Here is a 20,337-nt window from a genome sequence, read left to right on the forward strand (position 1 = left end):
GGAACAGGCACAGAGTGCTTAAGCAAGAAAATGCTCACTTTCTAAAAGTGGTATTGTCAAATCAACACTTCAAAAACCAACTTCACCAAAATATGTATTTTTAAATTGTGAGTTTAGAGACCCCCAAACTCCATATCCATATCCTCTCCCAGAGATAAACCACAAGATACTTCAAGACAATCTTCATGTTGCAATATGGGAGAGATAGGCCTTGCAATAATGAAAAACGATTTTAGCAGTATTTCACTATCAGGACATGTAAAACACACCTGCACATGTCCTACCTCTTAGATACACTGCACCCTGCCCAAGGGGCTCACTTGAGCCTAATTCAGGAGTGACTTATGTGTAGTAAAAGGGAAGGTTTGAGTCTGACAAGTGGGTGCATTTGCCAAGACGAAATGGCAGTTTAAAACTGCTCACACAGACAATTAAATGGCAGGTCTGAGACGTGTTTACAGGGCTACTCATGTGGGTGGCACAATCAGTGCTGCAGGCCCACTAGTAGCATTTGATCTACAGGCCCTGGGCGCGCATGGTGCACTATACTAGGGTCTTACTAGTAAATCAAATATACCAGTCATGGATAAACCAATCACCAATACAATTTAGGAAGGGAGCACTTGTACTTTAGCATTGGTCGGCTGTGGTAAAGTGCCCAGAGTCCTAAATCTAGTAAAAATGAAATGCAGCACACAGTCAAAAACAGAGGTAAATAGTTTGGAGATAACCCTGCAAAAAGGGCATTTCCAACAATCTCCATTGCACAGCTTCCAGTATTTAAGCCGTCAGGCTCAGTCTTCGTCCTGCAGCCTTCCTCCGTCCGGTGTGCATTACAGGCTCCTCTCAAGGAAAATGCGCATGTGGGGCTGCCGTTGTGAATCCCATGCTTGTCACCAATTTTGTAGTAAAAACTCCACAATGTTGAAAGTAAATTCCTCTATAAGCAGCAGTAATTGGCACGTCCTTCTGTCACAGAGTATCTTCCAACCTTCTCCCACACTTCCTACATAGAATCCCCCAGTATACTCTATATTCCATAATGGGACTTATACATGTCAAAACTCTATAGGGTAAAACAAACATTGACAAGCATTCCATTGCAACAATCAGTGGGCTCGATTGGGGCGTGTAAACTGCACGTTGTAAAACATGGTCCATTAAAAAATGTATTTATACCATGGGCAGGTTTCTTCTGCCCATTTCTATTTTACTTTTGGGCATTACTACAAGGGCCACTGGATTATGCAATTTTGCAGCCACATTGTTTACAACATAATTATGGATTTCCCACATTTGGCACATAATCCATCATCTTCTGCATAATATGCAGATTTCAACAATAAAATATTGTTTCAAGGTCAAACAGATCAAAAGTTACTAAACACACAGCAACATGTGTTGCCACACAATGGAAGGCCATTGACAAATGTTGACTAGTCACCTCTCACATGGTTGTTTCTGTATTTGCATGTAAAAGTGTTTCTGAAGAAGTGAAACCTTTGTCCAAAAAGTGTTAATTTGTAAAAAAAAGAAATTCAAAATAATCCGGTGTAATAACCCAAAATGTGTCACAATATGCTGCATAATTTGCCTTTTCTTGATGCATAATTTACTTAATCCTTCCACATAATTTGATCCACCCTTGTGCCCTAAGGTAACTATATCTCTTGCCCTCACCATGCGCTGCTAATTATCCCATAAATTTCAGCACTCATTACATCTTTGATAACATCATTGATAATATCAATATAATATTTGCAGTAAAAGTTTTGACGAACAATTGTGCATGGCGGGGGCACCAGTTATAGTTACCTTAAGACATGAGTTATAGTTACTTGAGATAACTATAACTATAACAGGTGAATTTCTATGGTTTTGTGTGTTTAAAATGTGACCCTAAATATAACGTTCCTGTAACCTTTGGTTTTTTAAGTAAATTTCAATGTTTTTTTAAAATTCTAGTTCCTAACTATAACTTCCCTGTAAACTTTAATTATATATATATATATATATATATATATATATATATATATATATATATATATACGACTTCAGACACATCAATTTCGGCATGCACCAGAGCACCCCTGGTATGCATTGCAGTGTTACGGCCTACACGCTATGAATATTAAAACAACTTTACCAATAATAAAGAAACAGCACTCTCAGCACTTTCGTAGCACAAATTGTTTATTTGTGGCTAAAGCATCAACGCGGTTGGTCCCTTTAAGACATTGGCCACGATCACGGTCACAGTGCCATTTTGCCCTGAATATTTATACATGTCGTGCAATAAAAAAAAAATAAAAAAAATAAACAAACTACTATATAATCACTCAATAGAATCCCTTTTGCACATAAATGGCTAAAGGAACCAGTATTGTATACTTCCAGGATTACTACTTTACTCTATGTTAAAAGATGACCGCTGAGATTCCGACTGCATCATGTGATTTATATAGTGCTTTGTTTATTTTGTAGGTGTTTTTTGTAATTGCACGTCATGTATAAATATTCAGGTCAAAATGAAGCCTGTGTTCATGACCAAAGTCTAACAGGGAGCAAATCAATAATTTCACTGCAAATATTGCAGTGATGTTATCAGGGATGTCATAGAAGAAATCATGATTGATGTAATAATATGTGGGGTAATTAGCAGTGCATGGTGAGTAGTCGAGTTATAGTTATTTTAGGGCACGAGTTATAGTTACTTCAGATAATACCTGTACCTGGTAAATTTCAGTGTTTTTTATGGTTTAAAACATTCCATTGTTACTTAACATTTCACCTAACTATAATGTTACTGTAACCTTTTTTTCCTGTGAATTTCTAGTTCTTTTTATTGTAAACTTGTACTTATTTACCATACGTAAATTCAACCCCCTTCCCGCGCATGGCCGAAGGCTGTGTGCAGTGGGGGGGTTGGCCACAAGGCCTAGTCTGTGGCCAGGGCCTTTGGCCAACCCCGCTCTCTTCCGCATAGGCAGCCACTGCCGTGTGTTCATAGGAAATGCCTTTTTCGTGTTGTTACAACTTTGGGGCCGTTTAACGATTCACTACAAACCTTTCCAAAATAATGAACATGTGTGGCACGTTTGTGCATGGAAAGTTTCAGGGTGATGTGTCAAGCAGGGGCCAAGAAAATGGAAGTCTCAAAACACATTTTCCCCATTCCTTTTTCTGAAGGAACTTTAGAAACAGCTACAACCAAAACAGTGGAACGGATTTACACCAAATTTGGCAGAAAGGTAGGACTTGGTCCAGAAAGAGAGCCAAAGAAAACTGCTCCAGCACAGTGGGAGCAGTGCTGGCTCCTGCTGCACCCTGGATGTGTGAAAACAGGGGACCCAGCAGTACCTCAGGGGCCCTCGGCCTTCCCCCACAACCCCCATTGTTGGACTAGCTGTGGGGTAACTCGTGGGGCACTGGACCACCCCACTTAAAAAAAAAAGAAAGAAAATCAAGCCAACTCCTGCAGAGAGCCCGTGGGGCTGTGGAGGCTGTCTTTCCCCCATTCCCCAACAATAATAGTGGTTTGAGGTGCCCCAGGTGGGCACTAGGACACCCCTCAAATGAAAGAAACGTTGTTTCCTGTGCATCGCTGAGAAATGCGGCTGCTTGCAGGAAGTCAGTGGCACCACGGGGGCCAAGGTGCCTCCCCCGTGGCCCATTATTAAAAAAACACAGTGGGCGTCCCATGTGGGACCTCAACATCCAGAAAAAATAGAAGCAAAAAGTAATAATAAATTAGCGGACAGCCTCTCATTTATTATTCACTGCTCCTTCAAGGAGCAGCCTATTATACCCTGTGAGGGCTTTTTACATGTTCTTTTCTTTTTCTTATTGTTGATGCCCCTTGAAGGGGCAGGCGCACGACCAAACATAATTTTTTGTAAGATTGTACAAAACTAAGGCCCTCATTATGACATTGGCGGTAAAAACTGCCTACTGCTGCGGCGACGGCCACCAAAAGACCGTCGCCGCGGCTACCAGCCGTCCGCGATATTATGACCGCAGCCGGATACTCGCCACAAGAATGGCGTAAATCCACCTATGGCCATACCGGCGGATGGCGGTAAGGTGGCACTGCTACCACTAGCAGTGCCACGCCAGTACACCGCCGCAGCCGTATTATGACAAATAATATGGCCTGGTGCTGTTCTGCTGGCGGGCGCTGTTGGACGTAGCAGCGCCCCGTCCCGTCTCCTGCCGCAGGACCCCCTGGTTCCAGGTAAGTAGGGTCTCTGACAGGGGAGGGTGGTGGTGGGCGTTGTGTGTGTGTGTGGGTGTGTGAATGTATGTGTGTGCATGAATGCTGGTATGTGTTGAGTGTTGAATGCGTGTGTGCATGTACGGACGTGTGGGTGCGTGTATGTTGTGAAATGTGAATACGTGTCTGCGTGTATGTTTGGAAGTGTGTGCGGATGTGTGTGTGATTGGACGTATGCATGCATGTATGTATGGATGAATGAGTGTGTGTGTGTGAAGGCGGTGTGGATGTAGGGTGGGGTTGGGGGGTAACTGGAGAGGTAGTGGGAAGACCCCTATCAGTGACAGGGAAGTAAATTCCCTGTCACTGATATGGCCTACCGCCATGGTTTTTGTGGGGTTACAAATGCCACGAAAACCATTGCAGTAGGCGGGGTCATAATCCTGCAGGCGGAACAATGGTGGGCGCCGGGCTGGAGATGGATACCTTCAGGCCGGCGGCTGTTACCTCCATGGCGGTCGGAGTGGTACATTGGCAGGTTGGCTTCAGCCAACCACCCAATGTCATAATGTGTGGTAAGTACCGCCAGCCTGTTGGCGGTCCTTAGCGCCACATTATCACCGTCTGCCAGGGTCGAAATGACCCCCTAGGTCTCGTGGGTCGCGCATGATCTTTTAGGGCCATCCAGAGGGATGATTACTATACCCAGGTGGGACCGTCTGTCCCAGAGTTATCATGCCTTACTCCAAATTTGACTCTGCCTCCATGGTGGAACTACCTGTTCTAGGGTGCACTGCTGTTCTTCCTGACTCCTGCACTGCTTGCACCTGTGAGAGGGAGGAGGTGCTTCATTGCGCTAAAAAGCGCTGACTCTTTACCGCAGCACAGAACGCATCTGATCTTTTGTACCATTTCAGAGATCGACAGTTTAACAGAAGGGGTTGAATCCCTGTTGTGCGATAAGTCTAAATTACAGGAAGCACCAAATAAAAAGATTTGTCTTTTTATACAAAAAAGATAGGGCCACAAAAGGCAAAAGCCACTGAGGCGAGGCAGGGGGGGGTCGATTTCGACAACCAACGTATCAATGTCCTGATATTATTATAATGGGAAGAGAAAAAGATAAACTTGTACAGGCCCTATGCCAGTGCCCAAGACAAAGTTGAAGTATTGAAGAAAGTAGTACATAACAATGATCTAATCTGTTCTAATAGATACGCTGTTTTGGAGAAAGACGATTCAAACAACGCATTAAAATAATAAAAATTACACAGATATCCATCCTCCTCATGGCCCTGTAACACAATCGGCTAGAGAGGAAACAGTACTACTACATCAAGATTAGGACAGCTGCTTGAAACATAAAATGAGGGATAAAGCAGATTTATACAAGATTATTGGCAATTTTACACAAAGATTAAGGAATTAAGGTGCCTGGTAGAAATCCTGGTGAAGCACGCAAAGGATAAAAAGGGAATGGCAAACTATGGAGAGGCAGATGTAAAAGGAAACTCTCCTAGATCCTTGCATCCACTAGGTAGATCCCATGCTCCCCCACAACCCCTAGCACAGCATACTAAAAATCTAGAGCAGTGTAATACAATCTATACAACATACGGACATAGAGGATGGGATAGTGATTGTAACAGCAGGTCATGGGAGTGCATTGGTTTGCAGGCAGACAAGTCTCACAAGGAAGCTGGTAAAATCTCTTGGGGGGGCTTTTCTGAGGCTTGGCCACCTGAGACAGAAGTAAGGCGTCCAGCAAAATCACATGATCAATCTCTTAATAGGAGGGTAAATAGCTCTATAAATATGCAACACTATGAGAGTAATTTGAGGAATTCCAAAGAATATATAGCTTATTTAACTAATGTGCCTACATTGAATCACCCAGGCAGGGAAGATGGGGACTCCCTCAAAAATAGGCTCACTCACTGGATTAGACATAAGCAACAATGCCTATCATTCATACATTCAGATATTGTAAAAGCAGAAAGGTTGTTAGGAGGTAATAGGAGATATGACACCATTGCAATAACAGTGAAGGACAAGAGATTAATAGATGGTCTTATTGCCATGGAGTTGAGATCTGGAACCTCCTTAAAATCTGACATGAGTTTAAATTATATAATCCCTTTGCCCCAGATTCCCCAGTTTTGAGGGATAGGCAAAGAAGATCGGATCAGATAGTAAGGACCGAAAGAGATACTGAACTTGAGACCATAGACTGACTGATCCATCTTAGTCCATTAGGCCAGGGCCAGACTCCATTTGTAACAATAGATGAAACTCCAGGTGATAATATTCAACCGAATATCAGGCTTGGGAGGGATGAGGGGCCAATACCTGGTTACAATGGCTCTGTTGTATCCCAGGGACTGGCAATAAGATCTGCGTGTCCAATAGTTAGGGATACTGTTTCCGTGCTATCATGGAATATGGCGGGCCTAAGGAGTAAGTTAACTGACGCAGAGTGGCATGAGTATGTTGACCAATTTCACCTCTTCCTTTTTCAGGAGACTTGGTTAATGGAACCACCACATAAGTCAGGTTACAAAACTTATTTTGTGAGTGCCACCCCGGTATCAAGTGGGAGAGCATCTGGGGGATTGGTCCCATGGGTGAAAATTTCCCTAACTGTTGAGACAAATTTGTATGATATAATCTCACCTGATATTTTGGGGGTGTCAATTAGTGCTAAAAATAAAATCTTATACCATCTTTTTAATGTTTATATAAGACCCAGGAGAGCAAATCATCAGGAGTCATGTGCAATAGAAATTTTAGACGCTATGTAAGAAAATCTCTGCAGGTGAAGCATTATTAATAGGAGGTGATTTTTTATTGTAATTATGAACCCATAGCCGCACCAGACTATTGATAGAAGACGAAGATCTGGCAAGAGGCGTTCCCCTCTTGTTTAATGAAGAAACAGTTTCTTGCACGGCTGCAGCTCTGCAAATTATGAACTTTACTGTAAAACATGGTTTAAGGGCATGCAATGGCAGAATAGTACAGGAGGATTCCATCTTGGATTCGAACTTGGATACATTCCAAAGCGGTAGGGTATACTTAAGACTTGATTATATTATGCACAGTACAACTTCATGGGATAGGATAAAAACACTTAAAATCGACAATAGAAGAGAAAGTGATCACTTCCCGTTAATTATAGAATTGAGGGGATGGAACTTAGATTTGAGTTGTCCAAGGAGGAATAGGATAGAACTTATACCTTCTGTCAGTAACAATCATAGGTCAGTAAAATGGCCCTCTGTATTGAATAACTTGTAGGTTATGGCTAATATATACACCCAATTCGCCGACTTGCTGAACCCATATGTCCACAGAAGATCTAATGAAGTACCAATACTTGCCATACACCAATCTTTGACTATATACTTGAGGCCTTATTTCACTAAAGCAATAAAACAAAAGTTAGATCAGGGAGGAAACCACCCTAGGCAACCCAATCCCTGGTATACAACTCAATGCAAAGAAGGGAAAAAACTATTATTCCAAGCCCTAAAGTCAAAAAATCCGATAGGAATACAAGCAAAGGCTAGCTACAGGAATATTTTGACCAAGGCAGAGAAAAACTGGGAGGATCAAAATCGGGCTGATCTTCTTGCTGCAGGTAGGCAAAAAGACACAGTGACCTTTTGGAGGATAGTTGCACATGGGAGTAAGGATGGGATATTTAACACCGAGCATTACATAGATCCCGGTACATGGGTCAGCCATTTCACTGATTTTTACTCGGATCCTATGGACTACTCTCACCGGCCCCCTCTTACCAGGCTGCAATTAACATTAGGTTATCCAGAGAATATTTGCTTTACCCTAGATGAAACAGTGTCAGCTATACAAACCATTAAATTAGGGAAAGCCCCAGGTCTGGATAAGATCCCAGCGGATCTATTCATACATAGTATTGACATTTGCGCTCCATATATAAATCTAATTAGCAAAGCAATAGCAAGAGGAGGCCCTATGTCTGAGATGTGGAAAGGAGCAGAAATTATTCCGATCCATAAAAAAGGATCTAGGCAAGAGCTTGGAAACAGTAGGCCGATCAGTTTTATTGATGCATCACAAAAACCCTATGCCAAACAGCTGCTGAATAGAATTGCTGAATGGATGGAGGAGGGCAACATTCTATCATCCTGCCAAGCAGGCTTTAGGCCGAGAACCAGTGCAATTGACCAGGTCTTCAGGCTTTTATGTATTATGTGGAACTACTCCAAACTGCAAAAAAAAACCACCTTTATATTTCATTTGTGGACCTATGCGCTGCCTTCGATCTGGTTCTGAGGGGTAACCTATGGGCCTCGTTAAGGAAACAAGGTATCCCAGAACATCTTCTAGCCCACATAATTAGGCTACATGAAAACAACTATGCAAAGGTTAGATGGGGTCCGAACGGGGAACTAACACATCCTATCCCCATTAATAGGGGAGTGAGACAGGGGTGCGTACTTGCACTTACCCTATTCTCTCTTTACATTAATGATGTAGGCAATCATCTTAAACAATGTGTACAGGATTCCCAGAGATCAAGCGGGGATTCTGTCTGTGTACTTCTTTTTGCAGATGATACTATTTTAATGTATCATACGCCATTGAAGCTACAGTCCCTATTAGAGAAATTCAATGAGTACTGCATGGCAAAGGGGCTAGAAATGAATGTAAATAAAATTAAATATCTAATTGTTAGACACCACAGACTGCTTAAGAGGAATATTTTGATTCATGGGCAAACATTGGAATGTGTAAAACATTTGAACTACCTATGGATAATGTTGGATTCTAAGTTATCATGGGCTCCCCATGTGGAGAAAGCTAAATCATCCCTTGTGCACGATTCTACAGCGATTAGTAGCAAATACCAAAAGTGGAGGGTAAAAGTAGTATCTCCCGTGCTTGAGGTCTATAGATACAAAGCACAAGCTGCTGCTTTATATGGAGCAGAGCAATGGGGATCAGCAAATTTGAAACAACTAACTTTGCAAGAAAACAACTTTATGAGAAGTATATTAGGGTTATCTGCCTCAACACCCCTGATCCCAATTGTTTTAGATCTGAACATAAAGCAAAGTGAACACTCGGCAATTTTAAGACCTTTGCTCTATTGGTGCAAGCTCTGGACAAAGACTAGATCTGGTTCCTTACAGGGAAGCACTCATCAAGCTATTCAACCTAGATAGATCTGCATCCTTCCCTTGGCTTCACGACGTGAGGTCTTGGTTTCTTAAACTTGGGCTTCGATCCGTCTGGGAGAAACCTCATACCCCTACTGTGCATTCAAAGGTTCTCCTGAAACGAGTGTACTGGGAGTATCTTCTTTGTAACCTCCATTGAAATTTGGGTATGGGAAGACTAACCACCCAATTTATAAATATCAAACCAAATCCTAGCTTTGAAGGATGGCAAGATGAAATTTTCCAAGGCGTGCAAAAATACTGTACATGAAATTCCGTTATGAAATCTTGCAAACTAAGAAATTTACTGTAAAATAGGACCAGTTGAGGAACAATAGAGATGATTCAATCTGCAGCTTATGTAATATGAGGAGCATTGAACTGAGCATGTGCTATTGTTTTGTAAAGCTTATGAGAAGCCTAGAAGGAAATGGATCCGTCCGATTTGTATCAATCTAGGAACAATGAAGTACAAGGAAGCATTAAGAATCCTGAGGTCTGATACTACTGCCTATATAGTATTTGGAATAAGCTGTTTTTTTACTAGCAGCTGCATACATTAGAGATAAAGAGGCCCTAAGTTTCTAGAATACTGTAGGTTACGTAATTTTAACTGTAACATAAAGCTATGATTAGTCTTTTATTGGTATAAAATGTACTTAAGACATAGAATTTCACACAGTAAGAGCTGAGAATATTGAGTTTAGATTTTAATTAACTGGATTTATTTTTAGCACCTTGCACTTTACAATTCAATTTGGTCTCTTTGTATCTTGGGTTAGGCCCTATTGCTGCTCAATTTATAATTGATCAATTATATTCCAAAGGACATTGTCAATATTATATTGTTTTATCTCCGGAGATGGATAATTGATATAAATTACTCATGTCGACACCAGATTCAGACAAATTGATGAATAATCGTGATTGTTAACATGAGCAGGGAAAGATTTGAATTATTGATCCAGAGCTAGCATTTTATACTTTAGGATGAAATCTATAGAAGGCTGCTATAAACATGCCAAACATCATGTACTCTAGATCCTATTTAGTATACTATCTGTATTTAGAGTTCCAAGTTCCAAAGTATCATTATGTGTAATGAATTTTGAATACTGGATCAAGATCTAACAGACTGTTGAATCAGGCTGAATTGAATGGAATTTAAATGGACTAGGCTTGCTTGAGGCGCAATTTGATTACTTGATTGTCTAATGATTTTATTGTACTATTGTTTTTTAGGAGGTTTTATTGAAATTTATGTATATGTTTTATTATTGTTATTGTATTGATATATCTTTTATGGCTTACAGCCAAATAAAGATTATGTATGAAAACAAAGTCTCCTGGGTCATTGAATCAGTGAGCCCAGGAGAACTTACCATATTGTTTCAAAGCATTTCTTAGGTATTGTATGTGGTCGAAAGAAATACCAAAAATGCACATGGCTCTGTAGTAGTTGTCCTTATGATTACATTTTGGGATGACAAATATTAATCAGAGCCATTGTTTGTTTTATTTTTTTAAACAAGCAAAAAAAAGATGTCTCTGAGTACTTATTTAAAAATGTTTACCTACAAAATTTAATAACAAAAACAACAAAAAAAAGTCAGTAATGAATATTAATATGCCTTGCATTGTGTGAATTATTGATATATACATTTAAATAAAATAATTGGTGATTTTCGGAGAGACAATAGATCTGCTATTGAAATATTAATATGTCATCCCTTCATAATGCCAATAGGCTCACATTTTACATTTTAGTCCTGCAGAACGCCTTGTATGGCCTAGGGTTGGCTGAGGCCAGGCCCTGCAGCCAACCCAACATCGCACACAAGGGTGCCAGCCTGTGGAGGCTGGCTGCTCACAGGCCAGGACCTGTGGCCAAACATCTCCTGCGAATGGTCGAAGGCCATGTTCTGCGGGGGGATTGGCGAAGGGGCCTGGCCAATCCCACCATGAATGGTCGGTCAAAGGCAGGGGGTGATTGCCCTTGGGGATGGATGCTTTGCAGCTAATCCCGTCCACGCATGGCCTTTGGATGTGCCCAGCGGGGTTGGCTTTATATATGGTTATAAAATATTTTCAAAAAACCTGAAATTCACTGAAAAAACAATAGTTAAAATTACATTACAGTAAGGTGAAGATGTCAGTTAAAACATACTGTTTTAAACATCAAAACCACTGAAATTCACCAGTTATATTTATCTCAACTAACCATAACTTGTGCCCTTAGGTAACTATAACTCACGCTCTTGCATCGCTCTCGCTTAGCACCAGCTAATCCTATGCTATTTTGCTGCAAAAATGGCAAAGTGCTTTGTCTTTTTTCTAGCTTGGTTTGGATGACTCCATGCTAATCCTCTGCTTAAGAACTCTGCAAGAAAAATAGATATTTGAGGTGAACAGTTCTAGATTGTGGGTGATGTTGTGGAGTGTTCCATACAAAAGAACTGTTCTCCACCTAAAACTTAAAAACTACCCAGAGTTCCTTTCTTCCTTTTTTGCATAACTTATGCAACCCTCTAAGCCTGATATGAAACTCTGTCTTAGATAAAGTCAGGAATCTTCATCCTCCTTTAGAAAGGCTAACAATACCCAGCTTCTCTTCACCTCCACCCACATCCTCCCAAATAAAGGTAGCTTGATAGCTATCTCATAAAATTGTAATAGTACCTATTTCAATCTTCATCTTGTAGTGACCAAGAAGGGAGCAAAATTCAATTTCTGGCATTCTTAATGCACCTAAGTTACCCAAATGTCCACACCTTACCTACAGAAGTGGCGGTACGCTCCGCCTATATTTTATACACAGAAAGGCAGAAAAGGATTTTTTAAAGACCACCGCTAAACAATCTCTGAAGGACATTGCCTGCCTGCTGTCTGATTTTGTAACATCCAAGCTTTTTCAGATTGTTGGTACCTATTATGCTAATTCCCACACTTGCTGCAGACAATCCAGACCAGGTGAAGTTGCTTGAAATCTCCTAATCATAATCACCATAATCTTTGATTCCTCCATGTTAATTTTCAGCTGTTTCTCAGTGCAGCTTTGTTCGGGTTTGGCAGGTAGTCCTCAGCATAAGAAGTATCAGAGCCAAGAGAACCATGTCATGTCCGAACAGAAAGGTCAAGATGCCACATTCTCTCAGTGTTAAAACATCTTGAGTGCTCTCAGGTGACCTAGCAACTCATTCAAATGCAGTTTTAAAATAAGAGACTGTGCCAGACATAGCCCAAGACAACCCCAAAAGGATTGTGATTTTCCTGAAGCCAACATTTGCTTTATTACCCAAGTAAGACCCTCATTGTTGGTGGCCCTTAACAACACCTGTTACTGCCTTGCTCCAGCATTACCATTATTTGGGGACCTGGTAATTCTGGGAATGCACCAGGTCTTTTGGGGAAAAACCTGAGTAAATCTGACTTACTTTACTGATTTCCATGTTTGTTGCCAGTGTTTGTCCTGAAGACTTTGCCTGCTTGCAACCTGTGAAATCTCCAGGTGATATACAACAGATTTGCAGTGTCCCCACAAAACATATAGTTCTGACTGGCCGGTAACTCCTGTTACTGGCCACATGGGAACTCACTCTTTCCACTTTGTAGTTATAAAAGCTTTCCTCCCAATCGCCCTATTGAGAGAGTCAGATGTCTGCTTGCGGACTGCAAGGTTTGTGGCATTCCTAAGAGTGATATATTTTTTTCTTTATTAATCATCAGGTTCTGCTTCATTGTATCCAGGTCCTTTTTGAAGCTTGCCTGAACAACTCCCAGGCATTCATTTCTTCCCACTCCTAGAATCTGAGCAATAGTATCCTTGCAAGACGCATGAACTGTGTGGCTACCAGACATATTAGTTGATAAGGTGGGTCAAAACAGTCCCACTTGTTGTAGATACAAACAGTTACTGTCTTTCTCCAAGAAGTGAGGGATCAATTCCCCTTGAAGAGCAACAGTCGACGGTTCCAAAGAATATGCCCCACTGATCAGAATTAGTCTATTACAGGTCAGTTTCCACATGTCATGTCCTGAAGTACTATTGGACGTCTGACTATACTCGGTTATCTATATCTCAGTTAATGAGAAAGAGGCAGGGGATAAGCCCACAAACAGACCCCAGTACTGCTCTGAGCTTATGGGGACCTCACATTCTGGAATTTTTAAGATACCCTGAAAGGATTGATTTGAGACATCCTACTCTAATATGGCAAATTAATTCAGGCTACCTGATTATTGTTCGTCAGTAGAAGCTGCTAGAATGCCTTTGAATTTCTTTCATAAACTGCCACCTTAAGGGTTCTCACCCGCATACTTGCAACCGTTGGTCTGAAATTTCCCAGAATATCACCTGAGAATGGCCAATACTCTGGATATCACTTGGGACATCATAGGAGTTGTGCCAAGTGCAACCTTAACCTGCCTTCCTCATGAACCAGCCACAATGGAGGAAGAAGAGGTCCAAAATGCAGTAGTGTGTTCTGTATTACTGAAATACTTCATTGGCCAGAAGAACCTGTGATGGGCCTAATGATCCTTTAGGATGTGCTCCATGTCAATATGAGACAACCATTGCAAGTGCTATACTCTCACCCAACATTGACCAGTTCAGCAGTCTATTCATGCATCTAACTCAGTGGTTTCCCACTGTATGATTGCTAATATTAGAAGCAAGGCAATACGATCTTGTATCTATCCAGAAATTGAACTAAATGACACATCTACATTGGAGACAAACCATGTTAAATGACCATTGTTTTGCTCCCAGACGTACATGAGGGCTACCCACGTCAATAGGCCAGGCCTTTAGTATTCACAGACTACTACTAATGACTTATATAATTTAAATAAAGACACAAAATTGTTCTCTTCATATAAATATTTGAGCACCAACAGCTTTGTGGGACTAACCCAACTAGCGATGAATGAGCGCCTTCATTTTAAATTCACAGCTTAACAGAAGATCTTGCAAAGGCTCTTGCACTAGCGCTTAACCCAGTCTCTGCCTTCAGATCTTTATTTGAAGACAGAAACACACTCACCTGTCCCACTAGGTTGGTTCAGGGATAGTGCAGTTGTTTTCACAGTGCAATAAAGAATCTGTGAAATGATATGCTGGCACTAATAATGCTTACTTAGAGTACATGATAACTCCTCTGTGTAATGGCATAACTTTAGACGATCAGATATACCTGTGATAGAACAGTGAGTTCATTATTTTAGTCCGTACTCTTGTACCACAGTAAAGGTGTTAGACATTATGATTGTTAAAAATATTTGTTATTGTTTTTAGAATAACACCAGGGTACACGGCAATGTATTATGTCATATGAAAATAGAAAAGTTGAACATCTAACTCTGCAGTGTTGTGATCTACAAACACCTTTGTATAACAAGCTGGTTGTCTGCATGTGATCTCAAACACTTTGTTTGGTTCTGGGCACCTTTGATCTGATTCTGCTTGTGAGAAAGCACCAAGTGCAGTGCAAAAATCCTAGCTTCATTGATGGTCTTTATTGTTGATGACAAATAAATTACTGCACTGAGAACCATACACCAGGTACTTTTCAGGCTACTCTTTATTCAAGAACATTTCTGGTTTATCATTTATTTGAACTTTAATGTAAGTTTCTTCAGGACCTTTTCCCTTTCTTTACTTTCAGTGATTCCTGCAATCCAGTACCTGTGTTTCTTGCTAACCCGCCTGTTGTTTTTTTCTCTGAATATGAAGTTGGTCAAATCTATGAGGTAAAACATCACAACGCCATAAACTGATATATTTGTAATGTAGCTGTTTCTGTGTACAGCAATGACGATGTTTCTATTGGGTTTTGCCTCAAGTGAATAGTCCATAGATATTTTGCTGATCACATGTGTTACATCAACCATACTTTTCAAACTCAATTGCTGATTACATGTCATTTTAATATTATACTTTTAATCACCAGACTACATTCCCACTCTGACTAAAAACTAAACATGGAGGCTAGCTCAATTTCCTCCTATACAGTAGTTTTTTTAATACTGAGGAAGAAAACATTAACAGGGCTTGGTAACCCAGTAGATTTGAGGCACACAATTTTATGGGGTTTCTACCTTTACTTGATAAAAGGCACATTTTATAGGGAATGTTACTGTTGATTAGTCATTCATTGGTGAAGGAAGTGAAAAGGAATATGACGTTGAATTTAACTTACATTTTTACTCTTAAAGATGACTGTAGAGTTGAGAAACTTGACAGCAGCTAGTCGTTATGTCCGGATCATTCCTCCCTCTACGCCCCACTTTGCCATTGGACTTGGTGAGTATAATAAATTTGTTTAAAGGCCTATTCTCTCTGCAGTCATTGGGCTATTGTCATTCTTTGACAGAGTTGCAGCTTGGATAAAATCTCTTTACACTTGGAGTACAGTTGCCTCTGGTTGTAATTGTTAACTTTTGAAAGACGCAATTAACCCCAGGACACTTGCCTTTCATGCTGTCCACCATTCCTTTCAACCCTCCTGCATGTTTCCTTTCCCTCCTCTTGTGGCCTAACTCAGGACCTCCCATTTGTGTCCCAAAGACTATTTTGCTTGTAGAGACTTGAGGGCAGGTTTTATTACCGAGATAATTAGAAGCTGATGACATGGTCATCTCTGGAGGATGGAGAGGTATTGAAATCCGATTCTAGTCACCAGTGGGTCCATTTAAGGGATTTGGTGGTGGTGAAGTTCTGATATTTTTTAAACTGAGTTCTGCATTTTACACCTTCTGGAGGTGCGCCAGAATAGCTTTAGAGGGCAACAACAAGAGTTGATTGTCCCATCAAGTGGTCCATTTGAGAATTGACCAGTGATATGATAGTTTGCAGGGATAAAAATGAGGGTTTTGCGAGGACACAATGGTCAGTGCATTGTACAGAAGGAACCTCGAATTCATGACATTGGTTTCAACAATGGGAACGTGGCCAAGGATGTCTGGATGTCTGGGCAGGAACAAAGAGGGGATCTAGTCATTGATTTTAGTGGTGATGATGATGTTGTGTTCACCCCATGGAACTAACACCTGGCAGATCCCCTTAGTCCCAAATGGAAATGTACCCTTTTCAGTGAACTGGCATGTGTCTGCCCCCCACTCTTCTAGTCATTCTCTGTTAGACAGGGAGTTTTAGTAATTAGACAGTCCTGTCAGAGTATCTGTTATTTGGAGGTGATGATATAGTGGAGGCCCACTCTTGTATCCTCGACTTGCATACATTGATTGGTATTTTCAATTATTTGATTATTTATTCTGCAGCACGTGTCTACAAAACAAGTGTCATGCAACTAACAGAAGGTGATGGCCGGCTGCTTGCATTAAGTCTGATCACTGGCAATAGCTTGGGGTATCACTCCAGCCCGTTGTTCTTTTGCTTACCATCCCACATCAGTTTGGACCTAGCCATATGGAAATCAGTTTTGACCCTGCTCCAAATGGGAACAGTCCAGCCCGAACTGCCAAGTCAGGTCCTCCCTGAATAGAACACAAGCAACCTGATGGAATGGTGTTAAGGTTAGGGGAGGGGCACAGGGGGCATGAGAAAACACGAAAACCTTCATTTTAAAGCTAAAGGAGTTTTGTAATTGGATGTTATATAACCGAATTGGAAAATAAATCTCACACACTTGTCATTTTCATCAAAATGTACATTCAGAATTGCTAAGTATCTATTCTTTTTGACAGAAATGAAAACAATTAAGTGAAAATGCCTCTACCCTTAAGGCAGCATTTAAAATCATCCAAAAAAGAAACCATAAATGCAATGTTTAAGGCTGCCAAAAAATGCCATTGATTGATTTAAATGGACCTCCAGTCCCCTTTAAAATAGGGAACACCCATCCCATCTTGCAGCTCGGTTTGATGAACTCAAAAAATTGGTTCTTAGTATTTTTTCTTTAACAGTTTCCAAATGTATCTTATTTTTAAATAGGCTGAATAAGAAATTATAGTAAATTGGCAAAATCCAAACGAAATTCGTTCTTAATGTGTTTTCCAATGATTAGGAGCAATGTTGTAGGTCAAATAAGTTGATAAATTGATTTGTACATTAGCAGAACATACTACCATTGGAATTGCTACCATGGGCAGAGGTAATGAAATTGCTACTCTTGTCAAGATAAGGCATGTTTCTCACGAATCATTTTGTATATGTTTAATTTTTACTTTCATAATTTTGAAACAAAAATATATTTCTACTTTTCTACTTTGAAATGTTCACTTTATCTTGATTTTTCAGTGTTTCCACTGGAATATGTGTAGCATGATATGGAGATAGAAAAATGCACAATGTTAGTTTCAATTATAATGTTCCTAACTTAACATTTTCGATATCCAGGAAAGTTTCCAGGTGAAGGAGGAATTGTAGCGCCTGGAATGAGCTGCCACTACAGTGTGAGATTTGTCCCCGACTCTCTAGCTGATTTTGAAGATTTCATTTTGGTGGAGACACAATCTCCTTATCCTCTTCTGGTGCCAATCGAAGCCAGGAGACCTCCTCCTATATTGCTCTGTGAGTACATTTTGATCAGTTATCTTTAGTAACACAATGATTGCTAGCATGGAATTTAGAATTCAGACACACATTTACATGTCTTACTTTGATTAGCCATCCACTACATGGCAGTGTCCATTATTTCATTATTTTAGTGCCGCCAAGGTGGGTGCTAGTTTAGGTTGAATCAGATCAATGAATGTACAGTATCCACACGCACACACACACATTTTTATATATATATATATATATATATATATATATATATATATATATATATATATATTTTTTTTTTTTCTGGTATCTAATACAATTTGTATATATATAATATGTAGCACATATAATAAAAAATATATATATAGGGGGTGTGGCTAAGGAACATGGCCAACGGGACGCACTTCTAGCGCGATCCCGTCCCTGGTGAATCCTGCCGTGATCCTGAGGCCCCCCATAGCCGGCTGGGCTATCTAGAGTCTTTGTGGTGGAGCGTGCCCATCGTGCCCTCGTTGCGCCACCGCGGCCTGGTGCCCGTCCAGGGCCATCATTGCACGCTTGGTTAATTACAAGGACCAGGACTGTGTTCTGCGTGCTGCATGGGAGTCGGATAAGGCGTTGTACGAGAACTGCAAGATCTCAATCTATCCCGATTACACCAATAAGGTGCAGAACTCTGGTAAAGGATTTATGGAGGTCAAGGCGAAACTCAGAGCCATGGGCATCAGATACATGCTCCTGTATCCGGCACGTTTGAAGGTCTTGTCAGGTGGCAAGGCTAATTTTTTTGACCGTCCTGAGGAGGCTGGAGATGTGGGGTAAGGTGGCCCCCAGTAGACCGGAGGGGCTTGGAGGCGCCTCCCGGCAGGCCTTTGGCTCTGGAGGACCGGATTGGAGATCACATGGTTCTAGGCGCCTTGCAGAGTCCTGCCACAGGGTGGAGATACAGCGGGATGGCACAGTGGCGGTGGTGTCTGCTAACCCGGATGAGTGCACAGCTTCGGAGCAGAACTTGGAGGCGGGCGGGGATGCAGAGATGACCTGACTGGTAATTCCTTTGTGTGTTGTTTCTCCTTGGTTCTGAGGAGGGGATGCAGGACTGGGAGGGGCTGACCCATGGGGCTACGGGTGCTCGGGTCTTAGGTTCAGGGGGGTGCTGAGTGTTTGGTGTTTGATGCCGGGGGGGGGAGGTCACTCCACAGTTGTGGTAGGCCATTTATTGTGGTAGGGTGGGGCTTAGGCTGTGGTCCTGGCAGCATCTACGGGTTGGTCTTACAGTATGGTTTGTTCTGGTTGTTTTACTGTATTTCTGGGATGGGTTGGGGTTTAGTGGGGGCGCATGTTTATGTTTACATTTTACTCTACAGTGTGGGTGTTGGAGCGGGGTGTGCAGGCTGTCTTTTTCTGTTTTATCTTGGTGGGGGGTAGCATGCAGCGGGTTGTGTCCGTTGGGTGGGGGCATCCACTACCATTGCTATGGGTCGCCTCATTAATATGCTGTCTCGGAATGTTCGGGGCCTGAAAAGTTATACGAAACGTTATAGGGTGCACTTGTTCCTTCGTAGGCATAAGATACATATTGCTTGTCCACAGGAGACTCATATGATGGACGAGGAAGCGCTTAAACTGGCCAAGAAGTGGCGGGCAGATGTTTTCATACTCATTTTCTTCATATGCACGGGGGTATCTGTTTTGGTGGCCCCTGGGGTCCCCTTTACCCATGTGTACAGCGAGGTAGATGTTGAGGGTTGCTATGTCTTGGTGGAGGGCATGCTGGATGGTCTACCCATTGTGATCATTAATGTATATGCGCCCAATACAGATGATCCCTCCTTCTACTCCAGAATACCTGAGATTTTGGGGGACAGCATGGATAAGCCCTTGGGTTGGGCGGGGGACTATAACTTTTTGATCAATAGGGAATTGGATCGCTGCCCACCAAGGCGGGGAACCAAACCATTAATGGTACAGTCCCTTAGAGATGTTAGGGTGCACTTGGGTCTCTGGGACGGTTGGCGGGAACGACACCCTGACGGTAGGGAATATATCTGTCATTCTAGGACACATGATACACACTCTCGATTGGACAGGTTTTTGTTGGGAGTTCTTGACATCTCGCAGGTTCTGGAGGGGTATTCATCTGGGTCAATTTTTGTCAGATCACATGCCGGTTCAGCTCGAGTTGCAGTGGGGAGAGACAGCCCCACGTTCGGCTCGAGGTTGGCGTATGCCCTCGGATTTGCTGACTGATCAGGGATGTCGTGAACGAGTGGGTGATGCATTAAACAGTATCTGAACATAAACTGGAACACGACTGCGTCCCACTGCTTGGAATGGGAGGCTATGAAGGCAGTCATTCGGGGAGAGTGTATAAGCATGGTAGGTGGGGTGCGCAGACAAATGGAGCGGGA

General features: G+C 41.7%; 1 protein-coding gene across 1 annotated transcript in view; it reads left to right on the top strand.

Moving 5' to 3' along the window:
• The window catches only part of DLEC1 (DLEC1 cilia and flagella associated protein), a 535,808-nt gene that overhangs the window by 101,791 nt on the left and 413,680 nt on the right, over positions 1-20,337 (top strand). The window contains exons 8-10 of the mRNA XM_069211058.1: positions 15,084-15,168; positions 15,634-15,721; positions 17,777-17,950. Coding sequence (XP_069067159.1) covers positions 15,084-15,168; positions 15,634-15,721; positions 17,777-17,950 — 347 coding nt within the window. The remainder of the gene's footprint in view (positions 1-15,083; positions 15,169-15,633; positions 15,722-17,776; positions 17,951-20,337) is intronic.

Source organism: Pleurodeles waltl, chromosome 10, assembly GCF_031143425.1.
Source record: "Pleurodeles waltl isolate 20211129_DDA chromosome 10, aPleWal1.hap1.20221129, whole genome shotgun sequence".
Lineage (NCBI taxonomy): Eukaryota > Metazoa > Chordata > Amphibia > Caudata > Salamandridae > Pleurodeles > Pleurodeles waltl.